Here is a 17,233-nt window from a genome sequence, read left to right as displayed (position 1 = left end):
TTTAATTGCTTGCCAGAACATCCATAAAGTATTTCTACTCTTTGAACAACTAGATGTCTGTCCATCAAAACTCTCAGTCTAACTGCTGACTGTCATGGAAATTATATCCTTTAATGACCAGTGCATTCCATAGAAGAGCGATGTCTCACAAGGATAAACATGTCTTGAGACTGTTCGTTCAGTGTTTTTATGAGCTCAGCTCATAGGTGTATCAAATGGCAGACAGTCACGGTGTGACCCTTAACAAAATATCCCTATAACTGTCAAGCAGGACACACTGAAACAGTGTGGAACTCATCTTTTGTGTTTACTGGTAAAAGCAACCATTATAAATGCACAAAATAATTCATTTCTAATAAACATTTCACAATAGTTTCATTAAAAACGTCCTGTTTACAATTCTATTCTGAGGCCATTGTCTCTTTCACACAAAAAAAAAAAAAAAAATTATATATATATATATATATATATATATATATATATATATATATATATATATATATATATATATATATATATATATATATGGAATGAAAAGAAAATTGTATTATGATGATATTAAGGAATAATAGAAACACCAAAGGCAATAAATGGTTTATGCCTCCTTCACGTGCTATCGGAAATTTGATGATTCTTACTTCTGATGTCGTAATTACGAGCTCTTCGCCTTCAAATTTGGAAATGACTTCATGTGCAATTTTTACCTAGGAAACTCGTATTTACGATAGTTCTGAGAGCACGTAAAGGCAGCATTAATCACAACAAGCACTATTGCACTATTTTTTTTTTATTTCTGCATTAGATGCCCATGAAATCAACAATGTGGCCAATGTATATTGCATATGCAAGGTGGTGGTAGTGGATGTCTAAATCTGAAGACTTACCCATTACAATCGACATAACAGCTGTCTTGTGCCATTATCCTGTTGGGCTGATCCAAGGGGTAAAGTCAGGGTTTGGTGGAGGGCAGATATTCCACTAGAAAATGGTTTACAACAGCATCTCATCAAACAGGTTGAAATACAGGTGTCAAGACATCAAGGAATCCACATCAAATGTGTCTGCATAAGCCATAATACTGAAAACTTGGATAGCCTATATGCCTAGACCATGTCAATTGCCACGAATATGAACATTCTCTGGGGATACAATCTATGCCATTTAAATTCCTTAAATTGAAAAACTATGATGGCAAAATGCATAGACTATTTTCACACAGAGAACAGTTTGATAAAAGTTTAATGAGCTCTGCCACCTAGTGGTTCAGGATGAACAACTTGGCTTCAAGTATATTTTGGCCAACCTTAAAGCATGATTTAGCATTACAGCAGACCTGTTTGCCATGTTCAAAATAGTTTTGAAAGAGACAACAAATAAAACATGCCTCTCACAAAACGGTGGTTCAGCAGAACTGTTCAATCACTAAACCCAGCAATCCAGTAATGTTTATTGCAGAAGATCAACAAAACCTAAAACAATCCCAATATTCATAGACTTAAAACATTTTATTAGTGTATTAACATATTGGTAATTTTGTCTACATTTGATGTACACCTTACACAACCTTTCAAATAAATGTATTTATTGGATTATTGGGTGTATCAGTTGTCAGAGTAGATTTCATTGGGGGAAAGAAATATCCCCCAAGTAGTATACTATAATACAATTAAAGAAAAAAATAAATAATAATAAAACAAACTGATAAAATAGATTACATAAAGTAACTCTTTAAAAAATGAATAATTAATGTTTGTTGTTAATAATGAATCAGTCACAATATCTTTATACATAACAATGACTCAAGATGATTTTAAACTTGCATGAAAAATCTGAATGTTTTTTTTCTGGCATCTTTTAGAGTAGAATTTGTAACAAAGTATGATGCAGTTTCTCTAAATAATAATAATATATTATATTATATTATATATGTTATGTTTAGCTAATAAGCTAAGACTGCAATAAATCATTCTACTTGTGTTACTGGATGAGAGCACTGATATAAAATGATAGTTAAATAATTATAATTTATAGATCAGTGGATGAGAGGCTACATCAGCGGATACAACAAGTAACAAACATGCATTGACGTGCCACGTGGAATGCAGCATTTGAATGCATATCAACCTTTCAGCTACTCTCATCCTAGCAGAGTTAGACGTTTGTTATTTTTTTATACAGCTAGTTAAAATGAATCGTTATTTTGGAGATCTAAGAAAAGGCAATTGTAGACCATATTAAACTTACACTGATAATACTTTGTAGCTTGACATTGAAACTTTCCAGCGATTGTTTGATTGGGCGGAGCTTGCGAACTTTCATTGATTCGTGATTGGTTTACAACCGGAAGACACGACAGCTGCTATCCACTGATCCCAGTCCCAGGTCCCGCTACAGCTCTATCTGTTGCCATGGGAATATCTCAAATTAAACAACATGGAGGACAACAGCGGCGATTTTGCTGGTGAAACCGTAAAGAAGTTTTGCACCTATGAGGACTTCTTAGATTCTCAGATAAAACCTTTGGATCTTTTTTACCTTGGGGTGACGTATTAAATTCACGTTGTTTGTCCAATCAGATACAATAGCCTATAGTACAACTAAACATTTTTAATTTGCCGACTCTAAGTAAAACCATGTGTCAGGTGACGTTTTGAAATTTACAAACACTGTGTTCGGGTGGATCTAGAAAACAATTAACGTTAAGTTATTGCCTTTTGTTTCATTTTTCAAAATGAATAGTCTGGCAGTGTGAGTCATTGCTCCAGCTGTGACATGTTATTAGTGTAACGATAGATGGCGACATGGTATTTCTTTTCTGCATGCTAACGTTCTGTTTTTGTGCAATGAATTACGTTTGTCGTCTTTCCAAACTTAATCAAATGTATGGTCTTCCCAAAGAGCGCAATTAACGTTACCCATTTAAGTAAAGTAAATACATTTTAGTTGATTAATTTATACTAAATTAGCCTGCCCTATAATCATCATTATTAGAGCTGCAATGCACTGTGGGCTAAACACACTGATGTGGTTGATCACATCATATGAAATATGTGATATTATATAATTGATCACTTTGGGTTGTTTACACTTCATTTAAATGTCTTTTTTATTTTATTTTATTTTTTGCCAAATCAAGTAGGCCTAACCTTAATGTAGATACAGTAGTTGGCTTACATAACATAACATTTGAAATAATGTTAACAATTAGGACGGCTTAAATGTTTGTAATTAACACAGGACCTTACAATGTGTAGACCTATGTCCTTTAGACTGTTTTTAGAACAATAATGGAATTGGTAAGAAGTGTCATTTTGAGTGAAGTAAGGTAGGCTATTTGAATACTACACACTTGACACTTCACCCAAAAATGAAAATTCTGTCATTAATTACTCACCCTTATGTCGTTCATATTCGGAACACAAATAAAGATATATTTTGGATGAAATCCGAGAGCTCTCTAACCCCTCCATGGTCAGCCATTTAATTACCACTTTCAAGGCCCAGAAAGGTAGGAAAATTATTGTTAAAATAGTAGGCCTACATGTGACTCCAGTGGTTAAACCTTCATTTTATGAAGCAACGAGAATACATTTTGCTTGCAAAAACAGACAAAAATGTTTGTTACTGCTATAAACTGTTGTAAATATAGTGCAACTCCTGCGTCATCATCACACGCATGCGTCGTGGTGCTCATGTGAACAACATCGGCTGCTGTAGAACTCGGAGCCGCTGCGCTATTTCCAACGTAAACTGCGTACGTTTTATTTATTTTTATTTATTTTTACTAACTATGTTTTTAATAACTTATTGAGGCTTGGAAGTGGTAATTACATTTATGTCTATGGAGAGGTTAAGAGAGCTCTCAGATTTAATCAAAAATATTTTAATTTGTTTTCTGAAGAAGGTACAATTGGCATGAAATGAGGGTGAGTAATTCATGACAGAATTTTCTTTTTTTAACGTAAGGCCCCACATGGATGGACTAAAGTTAACATTTATCCATCTGATTAACTTTATATAAAGTGCTTGGGAGATGATGTTTATAAATAATTCAAACTTTGAGGACTCTAGGGGTAACGGAGGCCAGTTAGTGAAAGCTGTGCAGGTAAACCGCACTCCCCTGATCTCGAGAGGTGTGCTAGTGACTGACGCGGCTGCTGTCTTTAGTTTCCTGGTTAGTGTGGCCCGGAGATGGCAGTTCGAATATGCCTCGAGTAGAACAGGCTACGTTGGTACTGTGACCCGGATGGGAGAGAGGTTTATGAGTGTAACAGAGGCCAGCAGCTAGTGAGAGCTGTGCAGGTAAACCTTACTCCTCTGATTTCATGAGCTGCACTTGCGACTGACACTAGAGACTGTGGCCTTTAGCATCCTTGTTAGTGCGCCCACCTCCCATGCCGGTGTCTCGGGTTTGAGGCCCGCATAGAGGAGATCGAGGACCTGAGGGTTTACATAGGGATAGATTCTGAAACATAATATAATTATTTTCATATGTGTAAGCAAACAGGTTGCAGCAATAATCACACAGCTCTGGAAATTGGACAATAAATTCTTTAATTATTAAATCCAAATGGAACAGGAATTCTCAGGAGATCTAATACACAACTACATTAAATGCAAACAGAACAATGAACAGACAGAATATGTTATACACAGGGGCGTAGCACCAAATTTTGGGCCCTGGGTACAAACCATCTTGCTGGGCCCCCGTACCATGTATGTGTATGTATAGAAAACTGACTTCTAAGGCCCCCCCCCTGCCTCGGGCCCTGGTTACTCAGTACCCTTTATCCCCCCAGTCCCACGCCCCTGGTTATACACTTCAAAGGTTTGAGTTTAAGTTGATAATAAGAAATGAGCAGCAAATCAGCTTATGCAAATCAGCTTTGCCATCACAGGAGTTAATAACATTTTAATAGAAAATAATTGACAAAATTACATGCTTTGCTTTATTTTTGATTAAATAAACACAAAGACTACTTTTAAAGTACATTTTTAAAGATTCTTTGGTGATACTTAAGATTCTTTGGCAGTAAAAGCAAACCCATGGTGTCAGTTTTAACATTACTGAAAAAATACAAATATTTGTACCTATTTTTTGTGTATTTATATGCAGTCATTTTAACGACGAGTTTTAGATAACCTTTCACAAATGAATTTTGCCAGCTTTCCAGGTTTTTTCCTAGGCAGCAGCTCTCTACAAATGCAATGTCTTATAACCACATGAAAGCAGCTCATCCTTTTGAGGGCATAAGGAATTTCACTAAATCATATGGAAAAGACACTGTCCACTTTTAACTAGGCTGCAGTGACATGTGGCAAAAATCCTTGATCCTGGCAACCATGAAACTGTCAGCACAGCTCATGTAACTTTGTCATATAAATAGCATGTGTACTAAAATTGGATTGATATAAATAGCACTTGAGCACAAAACTAGCACAAATGTGTCATAAATACACTGGCCTGTTTGTACAGAAATGCCTCAGCAGATTGTTGAATTGCATGATTTTTTTTTCTTCTTCATATTATTCAGTCAGCTTCAACCACCCCCAGCTCAGCAGATCTGTGTTATTGCTCCTCTAGGATCAGGAACTGGCCCGCCAGCTGGTGGAGCTGGGCCACAAGGGTAGCAGTTTGGAAAGGAAGGAATTTGAGACAAGGAAAGCAGCTGCCGAGGCCTCCGGGCTTGCTTCAGGGAGCCAACAGAAGTAAGGATTTTGTGTAGTGAGTGACCATGAAAAGGGGACAGATTTCGCATCAGTATGTGACTTCAAGAACATGTATTTCCAGTAAATGCATTGGGCTTCATTCATGAAATGCAAACAGAACGAATTTCTGCGTAAATCATTTGTTAAACCACTCTGATGTAAAATGTCACATTCAATTTAATGTTTCATTTACGTACGGATGGTTTTAAGGACAATTTATACAGTGATTAACTCTGCTCAAGTTTCATGAATGAGGCCCATTGACTTTGGAGAATTAATTAATGACGCACATTCATTGTAAATATCAAAGACATCAAATGACAGTAAGATGGTAACACATAATCTTGGATTATAGGAACTAAAAGTCCAAGGACACAACAAACAGCCTCTATTTAGAGCAATTTTGGCTAAAAGTACTATGAACTGACGTGAATGCACTTTACAAATGCACCTGACGGCTCATGTGTTTCTGAAATGCAGATCTTTCATCCCTTCACTGTGAGAGAGACAAACGTTTAAAAACGTGTTTATGTGTGCTTGTGGGAGTTTTTGGGATGCTGTAAACTCGGACTCTGACTTGGACGAGGATTGCATAGTTGGTGTGGTGAGGCTTTAGGAAACATTTTTGGAGAACTATATTTGTGTTTTCTCGGGCTGCTTGTGGCAGCTTCCCTGCCTAACCACCTGCAGACGTGTCTTTGTGGCGTTTAGTGCTTGTCAAAATGCTCTGCAATTCTGGGTCTCCGTTCAAGTAAAATAATATGTCAGAAGAAAGAAACGTCTATTTCAAAGGAAATTGCAGTCAAATAATAAAATAACTCTTTAGGCATATAATTTGAATCAGCCTTTTGCAATGTAAAGCACTATCAGAGGCTATAGTGTTTACTTCAAGCCAATAAAAATACTTGATGGTGTATTTCTTAGCAAGAAGCTTACTAGTTGACGCTAGTAAAGAGGAATCTAAATGTGTCAGTCATATGCACGTTTCCCACCACCTGTGTTCTCCACACGAGGGCCCTATCACTTCAGTTCATAGATTAAGGTTACTATAGATATGCCTAACAAGTCCAGCTCTGTAAGTTTTAGTTGAATGTTACAAAGTTACTTTACTTGAATTTTGAATAGTCTTGTCATTTAGATATTGTTAGAATTCCTAATCACTGAGTTTGTATTGGTGACTAGGATCACAATTCACTTTACCCATTACTCTTTTGGGAGGAAAAGTTAAACACTTGTAATGAAAGACCAAATGGCATTTTTGCACCCTTAAAGGGCACTGGTGAGATGTGTGACTTTGTCAAATGAAAGCAATCTAAATCTCTTTCACTGTGGTTTGTGCACAGACAATCTTTGAGGATATAATTTCACTGTTTTGATCTGATGATCCTGGATAGCAGTCAGCTATTACACCATGATCAGGTGTTTTGCATTATAGTTAGGCATCACAAGAAGATTAATGGCTATATAATGGCTGGAATAAGTGTTGATGGATTTTGCTCGCTATCAAAAGTAAGCTTGTCTGTGTATATTAACCAGGACCACACGGAATCTGTGGAATTTTTTGTGATTTCTGTGCTGAATTTTAAAACAAAATTAACGGAATTATGCAGAATGGATTTAAATGTGTTAAAACGATCTAAGAATATTGGAACTGAAAACATTAAAAATAGAAAATAAAATATCCACTTAAGGTGGGGTAAGTGCTATCTGGTGACCGTTGTTGGTATTTCAAATCACCAAAACAAACACGCCCCTACCCCCAAAAGGGTCTCGCCCCTATTTTGATAGCGCCGCCCCACACATACGTAAACAAAGAGGCATCAACGGCTAAGGGATGGCAGAATCTCTATGTATCTAATCCAGGTCGAATATTCAATGAAAAAGTCATCCCTTCTATCACAAAAACACAACCACACACGTTCTTGTGAACAACTCGATAGTACACGAGCAAGACAGTCCAACTAACGAACATATTACAATTATGCCAAGATTAGAGTTACAGCAATCACAAAAACACACACAAACCGTTCTCATGGACAACTCGATAGTGCACAAGCACACAGTCCAGCTAACGACATATTACAATTATGACAAGATTAAAGTCATAGCGATCACAGAATCACAAACTGTTCTCATGAACAACTCCTTGTTAGTCGAAGAAAAGCTTTACAGACACCAGGCCCAGAAAACAATCGTGTTCGCATCTTGACGTCATCGACTGACGAAACACCGCCTCTACAGAATAATAAGCATTTGTGTTTTTCAGTAGCCCCACCCACCGTCTCATGGAGCCGTTCGGATTACGCTAGCCAGCAACAATAAGCATGCAGAAGAATATAGCAAGATATTGCACTATTCCTGGTTGTTGAAGAACACAGTCACATAAGCTTCCTTGGGATCCTAATATTAGGAATGTATGGTTGAACTTTATTTTTCATGTGTTTGCGCTTATATCGAGCGATCGTGCGGGCTATGTAATACAAAATCCAATCAAACAGACCAGCTACTGTAGCTCAGAATTGCTCAAGAAGTTAATGCTGGGTCTGATAGAAAGGTGTCAGACAGTGTTGCATATGGGGCTGTATAGCTGCAGAGTGCAGACCAGTCAGGGTGCCCATGCTGACCCCTGTCCACCACCGAAGGTGACAACAGAGGGCATGTGAGCATCAGAACTGGTCCACGGAAAACGTGATTCATCAGACCAGGCCATCTTCTTCCATGGCCTGATGCCATGTGTTCCCCAGGTAAGCAATGCACATGCACAACACATGGCATCAGGATGCACCATGGGAAGAAGGCAAGTTGGTGGAGGCATGTGATGCTTTGGGCAATGTTCTGCTGAAAAACCTTGGGTACTGCCATCCATTTGGATGTTGCTCTCACATGTACAGTACCACCTACCTAAGCATTGTTGCAGACCATGTACACCCTTTAATGGAAACGGTATTCCCTGATGGCTATGGCCTCTTTCAGCAGAATAATGTATCCTACCACAAAGCAAAAATGGTTATGGAATAGTTTGACAAGCACAACAATCCAATCGAGCATCTGTGGGAAAACAAGTGGAGGACTCAGCACACAACTTACAGGATTTAAAGGAGTACTTCAGCGCTGGGATGATGAATCTGTTTTTTATCTTTTTCTAGACTGAGAAAAGGGCTTATTTGGCAGCAAAAGGGGAGCAACACAATATTAGGACCGTCATAATGTTATGCCTGATATGCCGTCATAATGGTGTATGTCAGTGTATATGTTGTAAAACTATTTGTTGCACTAAAAGTGTGCAAAATTTGGTTAAAGGTTTGGGGAAGGTAAAAGTTTTAAATGTTTTTCCCAGAAGCTTTGGTTTATTCTCATTATACAGTAAAAACTGTAATCATTAAAAAAATATTATTACACTTTCAGAAGTCACTCTAAATCTGATTTGGTGCTCAAGGAGCATGTTATTTTCAGAGTAGACAAGTCTTTTGCTTGTTAATGTTTTAGTTTTTTGCAAGATTCTATGATGAATACAACGTTTAAAAAGAACAGCATTTATTTGAAATAGAAATATTTTATAACATTCACTCAATGTCACCTTTGATCAATTTAATGCATGAATAAAAGTAGTAATTTATTTTGAATGGTAGTGTAACAATACATAGGATGAGTGACAGATTTTTTTATTATTTAAAATATTTGGTTGTGGTTACCTGGCTACAACTAAAAAAAAAAATCTTTATCCTTTAGTGACTCCTTCTCAATTTCAACCTTCCAGTGTGCGTTTTCTCTCTCTCTTCCTTCCACTCTTTCTAGCTGCCTTTTTAGGCCTCTTTTTGCTCTCTGAGACCTTTAGTGCCTGCAGGTGTATAAATAGAGATGTTTTCAATTAAGACGTGCTTTGCCTGTAGCGTGCATCTGATCAATGAATGCCCCTGCACCTGTGGTAATAAAATACCAAAGGACGAGGGAGACTTGTGCTATGAATGCTAATCAGATGTTGCCCTTTTGTTGCCCCGTTATAGGCTAGTACATAACATGCTTCATTTGACAGATAGGCATTGTGGTATCCTGCCAACAAATCACAATTGAACAAATGAAGGGATTTCACCCTGAGAAACTCAATACTTGACGCAATGGGAAAAGCTTGAGTGAAAGAGATGGTTGACTGAAAGATGGCTATTGTGGTGAAAAGGTTTCACAATAACTTATGACTGCATTGAAATAATGGACAACAGTAAACGTAAGTCTCTTTATGTGATTAAAAGTAGACAAGGGGTTGACTGAATGCCTGAGTCCTTCATCACTGTCTCTCATGCTCTTTCTTTCTCTCTACATCTGTGACTTCTTCAAGATGAATGTGAATTAAGCAGATGAGTGAAGGCATTACATTTCCCCCACTTATAAATCAGGTCCGTACAGAGGGAATGGGAAAGACTGAGTTTGGCTCAGATCTGAGCAAATGGATCATGAAAAAAAAAAAAAAACACCAGTCACATAATCTGTTTCTCCTGTACTGGTGTTTAGCACCGAGGCCATGTTGAAAACCAGCTCATGCCCTCTCAGCAAGTTTACAATTCACAGTGTCCTCATAAATGCTGCACCACTAGGTCTGGATCAAAAAGCGTAAGGTCACGCAGGTTCCGAGCATTCTGGTGCGAGTTTCAGAGGCGAGGGAGCCTGGTGGTTTTACGCAGGCCTGATATGAGGCCCTGGCAGGAGCACTGAAACCTGCAGCCTGGCCCGGGCCCAGCAGTAAATGTCAGCAGATGTCCTGACCTCGCGTGCTCATGACAGGCTCTGGAGAGTCAAGCTTGAACCCTCCCCCAAACCCCCAGCACAACCACAGCCATGCTCTTTGTCCATTGTTTGGTTTCTTCGAAAAAATGCCACTCTACACAAATTCACCCCTTTCGAAATTGATGGTTGGAGCCATCACTTACTAGCCAAGTAAAACCCTGCTGCGAACACAGACTGTACATATGCACCGCAGTGTTAATCCCTTGCTCACATAGGCTGAAATAAGACCTTCAGCCCTGTTTTTCAGGGCACGGTCATGAGGATAGCTTGGCCTGTGCTAGTTGTCCCACAATGACCCAGCATATGAGGTGCTAAATGAAGCTGTTTGGAAAGTTCTTGCATACCCGAGTCGTGCCAGTCAGACATGACAGTATTACAGTATATAACATTATAAAGCCACGGCCACACTAGAGTTACTAGAAATTACTTTGGACACTGCGGTCATAATATAACATCACACTCTGAAGCATCTTTTTTATGAACATAAAGAGTAATGCACTCAAATTGTAAAAAATATATCTACTTGAATTAAAAAAATATCATTCTTTTAATTCAGGCAAGAGGTCACACTGTAATGTATCAATCTTCTGTCACGTCTTCACATGCTGCAAATTCGTCAGAATTCACCAAACTTGAATTCTGGAATGCAGCGAAATGCAAAACTTTTCGTATGATCTTGCGTTTCCGGTCTGATGCATTTGCATGCGGCTTGGATGGAAATCAATGGAATGAAAAGTGCAGTGTGACTGTCCCATACGACTGCAACAATAACTACGATTTATAAATTGAGATTTGCATCAGTCAGCATAAGCATAGTGAACATTCATTTTAAAGGAGATAGTTTGGAGGCATCATTTATGTTGGGATGTTAGCACCACTTTTTCCCATGGTACTAACGTTTTGTAATAGTATTTTTTTCTGTTGGAAAGAGAAGAATAGCTTGCGGCAGTGATATCTAATACAGAAGAAGTGTCAAGCAGATTTCTATTATATTCTCTACTCTCTATTCAACTGCTTCAATTGATTGATTGTATCCACAAACCACTATGTAAAGAGAATGTATGCTTTAATTTAAAAAAGGCCATCAGTGTGCTGTTGAAATTGATATCAGTTGAGAAATATCATATGCTTTCCAAGGGCTGAGCATTCCTTGCCATATTACTCACATTATCACCTTTTGTGTTCTGCAGAAGATGTTGCACACAGGTTTGAATTGAAACCACATGAGGGAGTTGATTTCATTTTTGGGTGACTATCTGAACTGTTTTCTTTCTGCATCTGCGCAGGATTCAACACTGCATTTATTTATACTTTGTTTCCTGCAACCGTCCTTCAGCAGTGATTTAAAACAGATGTTTATTAGGGTCTGTCTTCTCCTGGAGGACTTACCCTTTCCTAAGGGTTTTGTGGCAGTACATGAGACTTAATAATCCACCTGTGCACTGGCTGGGGTAAGGCTATTCTTAGGAAGTAGTTACAGTCCCCACTGTTCCCTCATTTGCTTTAAAGAAATACATTTCAGACCCCAGAAAACCTAAAAGTGATGTGCCAGCAATTTAATTTACAAAATTTTCACTGAGGGTGACTTCGACTTGTCTCTGTGCCATAAATCTGTCATAGCTAATCATCCATCTACACTCTTAGAAGAAAAGGTTCCTATATAGGAAAAGTAACCTTGTAAATATAGAACCTTTTTAGCATAAAAGGTTCTTTTTATGCTAAAAAGGTTCTATAATGACAAGAAAGAACCCTTTTGGAACTTAAAAATGATTCTATATAGAACCTTTAGAGGTTCCAAATATGTAGCGCCGATATAACCTAGGTTCTATATAGAACCTTTTCTTCTTAGAGTGTACCTCAACAGGAGAGTCCAGAAAAGCAACAAATACTGGAACTGGTAAAAGGATAGTTCACCCAACTATCTTTCTTTACTTACACACCCTCAAGTTGTACATAATTTGCATGGGTTTCTTTCTTCTGTTGAACACAAAAGAAAATATTTTAAAGAATGTTAGTAATCATTTAACAGTTGACTTCCATTGACTTCCATAGTAGTAAATACATTTTATGGTTTATGGTCAACAACGGCTACCAATAACTGTCTGGCTACCAACTGTCTTTAAAATATCTTCTTTTGTGTTTAACAGAAGAAACTCATACAGGTTTGGTACAACTTGAGGGTGAATAAGGGATGACAAAAATTGTATGTACTATCTTTATTATCTTTTGGTTTCTGCCTTTAATCAATACATTGTATCTGTTAGCTAACTGCATGATTTGTATATGAACATTTCTGAAATACATTATGTGAACATAGTCACCTCTGATAACAGATCACTCTAAATTTGTATGTAGACAAGCATTTTCTGTAAAGCTGCTTTAAAATGATATGTATGGTGAAAAGCACTTTACAAATAAATTAATTTAATTTAAATATCCATTTAACAGTTATTTGTTGCTCTTCTGGACCCTCCTGTTGAGGTAGATGGATAGACAAAATGAGAGTGAGTAAAGAATGACAGCATTTTCATTTTTGGGTGAACTAATGACACAATATGTCTACTGTCATAATTACAGGGAGAAATAGAAGGATTCTTAAAATGGGTAGGTTTTGTTCCCACTTCCCAATCCAAAAGCTATGCTTAGTTTAGTTGATTTTAAATTATACATACTGAATTTTGAGTTATATTCAAATCAACTGAGCAAATATCCTCACTCCCCAGAATTAAAAGCCAACTTCCTTGCTCAGCATGTTAGCATTGAAAAGAAATGGGATTTGTCAGGAATAACAAGATCTTATTTCAGTTTCCTTTAAAGAGCTTTGCAATGGATTTATTCAATCTGGAATTAATGTTCTATTTCACTGACTTGTCACTTTACTTTTTCACATCCTTATTACTTGTCTTAAAGCAGGCAAACTTTTGGATGTGCTACGGATGTTGTTTCGAGTAAAAGAAGGATTTTCAAAAATGAGTTGGGCACATGTGGAGTCATTTTAATAGTGTGGCTCTTGTTACAAAGCTGGTGTTGAATTGTGCTCTGAATGATTGGTACCATGGAAGACTGTTGCACAGACTCTACAATGTTGATATGGATTAGGACTCAAGCAGCACTAAAAGAGTAAAAACATTGAGCAAAGTCTATTCCCAAAGGACTGTCTTTCATTTCAAGTGTCTAGGTGGTTATTGGTGGCCAAACATTTCACTACAAAGAGACAAAAAAGTAATTTAATTAAGGGCAGTGGGCTGTATTATATCTTATAACGTTTTTTTTGTTTTGTTTTTTCACTTATGTTCTCGATTTACAAAAATATAAATTAGAATGTAGGGTAACCCTCATTCCCTGCAGAAGACGTACATCGAGAGTGACCGACTGTAAGAGAAATAAAGATATGCTTCAATGGCCTGTTTTTCCCTACTTTTTCCACCCTCTATGTGGGCCAAATGAAAGGTCATCGGTAAGGTTGGGAATCAAAATTGATTCCAATTAGATTTATTTTTATTTTATTTTTTGTCTTTTTGCAAAAAGACAAAAAATAACGGTTTAATATCTAAATGTTTTACCCTATTGGAATTGAAATTGGGAATCTATAAGAATTGGAATAAAGAAGTGGAAGCAGAATTATTAGGGAATATTGTTTGCATTTTAGTAGTCATCACAGGCTAACTTTGGCTATTAACTAGATAATCCTTTTTTGTTTTATAGCTTCCGTTGTCCTTCACTGGGCCGAATGCTTTTATGTTTTCACTTTTCAAACTTGATATAATATCCAAAGCTAAATGTTCGCTATCAAGCTCTCCTTGCTCTCTCCTTGAAGGAGTTTTGGTTCCTTGCCACTGTCACCTTTGGCTTTTGGCTTGCTCAGTTGGGGACACTTAAATTTCAACTATATTACCGCATTGATACTATATGATAATTGAAATGAGCTAGATGACATTACCGTTTTCTCCAGAGCGGCTGTACAGCCGAATCAAATTCTGTTAGATTATTTTCCTGTTAACACTGTGAAGCTGCTTTGAAACAATTGGACTTGTAGCCTAGAAATCTAGACGCACCCTAGTGGCAGCAAATCTAATCTGCAGCTAGTGTCTTCTAGTAGGGGTGTAACGATACACTCGTGTCACGATTCGATATGTATCTCAATTCTGAACTCACGATACGATATGTATCCCAATATATATATACACAATAATAATAATAAAAATAAATAAATAGAAGTATATATATATATATGTATATATATATATATATATATATATATATATATATATATATATATATATATACTTTTATTTATTTATTTTTATTATTATTATTATTGTGTATTATTACCAAGATCCACAAATATTCCCACATTGCATTATGATACATTATGTTCAACATTATGTATAGTCGTTGTATGATTCTATGTAATAAGATAATTAATGTAGTAATGGCATTGAAAAAAACTGTCAATGTTTAGCTCATCCAAGAATTTTAATTCTGCATTTGCTCCCTGTCTTGTTGTTTTCGTGCGTTACGCAATCATTTGAACATCCGCATTTACTACAGTATGTGTGTCTTGTTAAATATATTCATCATATAAATCCGATATGTCTCTTCAGAAGACTTGAAGACTTCAGAAGATTTGGATTAGACCACTCGATTAGTTATTTTTACCATTGTTATTTGTACCATTTACATTGTTTTGAAGTGTTACGAAAAACGACATGATGGTGAGTAGACAGAATTTACATTTGTGGTAGCCTACATTTGTTTATTGGTGTTTGGGTGAATTATACCTTATAAATAGGCCTACTACAACAAGTTGAGCCTTGGATAAAACAACTAAATATCGCAAATTGTATCGTTTCCATCAACGATACATATAGTCACATTTTCGTATCGTGATATCGTTACACCCCTATCGTCTAGCAACTCTCAATACACTTCTGAGCTGTAAAAAACAAACTCTGGTCAGGCCAATCACATCGTGTATAGAGTCGGCGGGCGGGGCTTAAAATAAGGATGGCAGAGTTGTGCTTGCATAGTAAACAGAAGCTGGCGAACGTCTTTCGAATCAGCTTTGACCTTGAAGACTTGCAATTAAGCTTTTCTCTGAGAAAAGGACAAAGAACGGCACTGAAGTCATTCTTAAAAAGGGATTTATTCGGAGTTTTGCCGAACGGATACGGCAAAAGTTTAATCTGTCAACTAGCTTCGCTTCATGTTGCTCTGCTTGGTTGTAGCGCTATCCAATTGCCTGCAGAGGGAGTTTGAAAGACAACCGTTTATCCCGCCCCTCTGATTGAGCCCTGTCAATGGTGAGTTTCCAGACCAAACCAATCTTGATGTGGGTCTGGCATGTCAGGCTGTTGGACTTGTATAAGCGCTATATAAATAAAGTTGACTTGACTTGACTTGCCTATGTATGATATTACGTGACTTGACTTAAAATAAAAATAGAAACCAAGCATCCAATAAAGTTGTATTGCCTCTTAATGGTTGCATTTGTGGTTTAGCCAAAAGCTTTGATTTAACATGGATTGTTGCTTTATCGGACAGTTATATTGTTACGTTAATCTGAAGTTTTTTAAATTACTGCAAATGTGTATGCCAAATGCCTAGGCCCCTGTTTGGTCATGCAATCACTAATGTTTATACTCTTGTGATTATTCTCATCACCACATGTTACGACTGTGTGGTCAAACCCTAAATAGAGACACATGAATTGGATGATTTTGTCTTTGTATCTGATGATTAATATTGAAATCAGTAGCAAATTATACGATTTGTCAGAGTTACACTCTCACCAGATATTTCCGGATAATCAACAACAGTGAATATCAAATAAATCTGTTTACATGGGCTCAGTTTTGTTCTTAATGAAACCATTGTTTTGTTGTTTCTACTTTTAGCCATTTCCTCTCTTTATGTTTGTCATGCAAGTAGCATTTTTAGTCGAGAGGTCCTCTTTGCTCAGGCTCTGTTCTTCTTTGAGAAACGCTTTTATTATGAGCTGTTACAGTGGTTAGTGACTTTGCGGAGGTATGTATGCCCCCCCCACATCCTTTACCTTGTGCACTAAGGCCTGTGATGTTTCATGTCTCGTGATGTGGCTTCCAATATCCCAGTGCAGAGGTGGAAGTGTTTTTCACATTATATAGCCTTTTGCCATAGAGATACTAGACAATCATCTGCTTTGTAATTTGGCCTTCTCACAAATGCCGGATGTATATGATGGATTCTGCAGTGACCTGGAGATATTATGTTAAACACATGTTAATAGCTTTGTCAGTGCAGACATTGAACAGGACCAACTTTCAATGTGTAGAGGATTTACCAAAAGATGCCCAAATTAGTGGTGGAACAAGATGGGAACGGATGAGAAATGACTATTCTGCATTATACTGAAAATGAAAGTAAATTACAAAATATTCATCAAATCTCAATGTGTGGTACTTGTCTATGTTTGGCAACTGCAAAACTGAAAGAATTAGGATTTGCTAGCACAAAGACTGTGGACAATTACACACTTCAGCAAAAGACATGAGAAGAACTGTTCAATTCCACTGCTCAGAACATGTTGTAATGTACAGTCCTTATGTTTTCTTAGTCTGTCTGTGGTTAATAGCCACTTCAACTTGCTGTATGATTAGAAGGTCTTGCAGACTGATGAGGTTAGAACCACAAGCCTAACATGTGCAAAGCAGATTAATCTAATGGACCACAGTGCTTGTGATGGAGAAATCCTGCTCAATCTCAG

General features: G+C 37.1%; 2 protein-coding genes across 2 annotated transcripts in view; one reads left to right on the top strand and one right to left on the bottom strand.

Annotated features, from left to right (window-relative positions):
• The window catches only part of antxr2a (ANTXR cell adhesion molecule 2a), a 131,690-nt gene extending 129,395 nt beyond the window's left edge, over nt 1-2,295 (bottom strand). The window contains exons 1-2 of the mRNA XM_067438424.1: nt 2,245-2,295; nt 885-978 (exon numbers count right to left, since the gene is read on the bottom strand). Of these exons, the coding sequence (XP_067294525.1) occupies nt 885-919 (35 nt within the window). The 5' untranslated portion in view covers nt 920-978; nt 2,245-2,295. The remainder of the gene's footprint in view (nt 1-884; nt 979-2,244) is intronic.
• Nucleotides 2,296-2,418: 123 nt separating this feature from the next.
• cfap299 (cilia and flagella associated protein 299) overlaps nt 2,419-17,233 on the top strand; it is a 90,458-nt gene continuing 75,643 nt past the window's right edge. Inside the window, exons 1-2 of the mRNA XM_067440108.1 lie at nt 2,419-2,541; nt 5,585-5,709. Coding sequence (XP_067296209.1) covers nt 2,434-2,541; nt 5,585-5,709 — 233 coding nt within the window. The 5' untranslated portion in view covers nt 2,419-2,433. The remainder of the gene's footprint in view (nt 2,542-5,584; nt 5,710-17,233) is intronic.

The sequence above is a fragment of the Pseudorasbora parva genome, chromosome 3 (assembly GCF_024679245.1).
Source record: "Pseudorasbora parva isolate DD20220531a chromosome 3, ASM2467924v1, whole genome shotgun sequence".
Classification (NCBI taxonomy): Eukaryota; Metazoa; Chordata; class Actinopteri; order Cypriniformes; family Gobionidae; genus Pseudorasbora; species Pseudorasbora parva.
The sequence above is the reverse complement of the archived record's forward strand: the minus strand, read 5'-3'. Positions and strand labels throughout refer to the sequence as shown.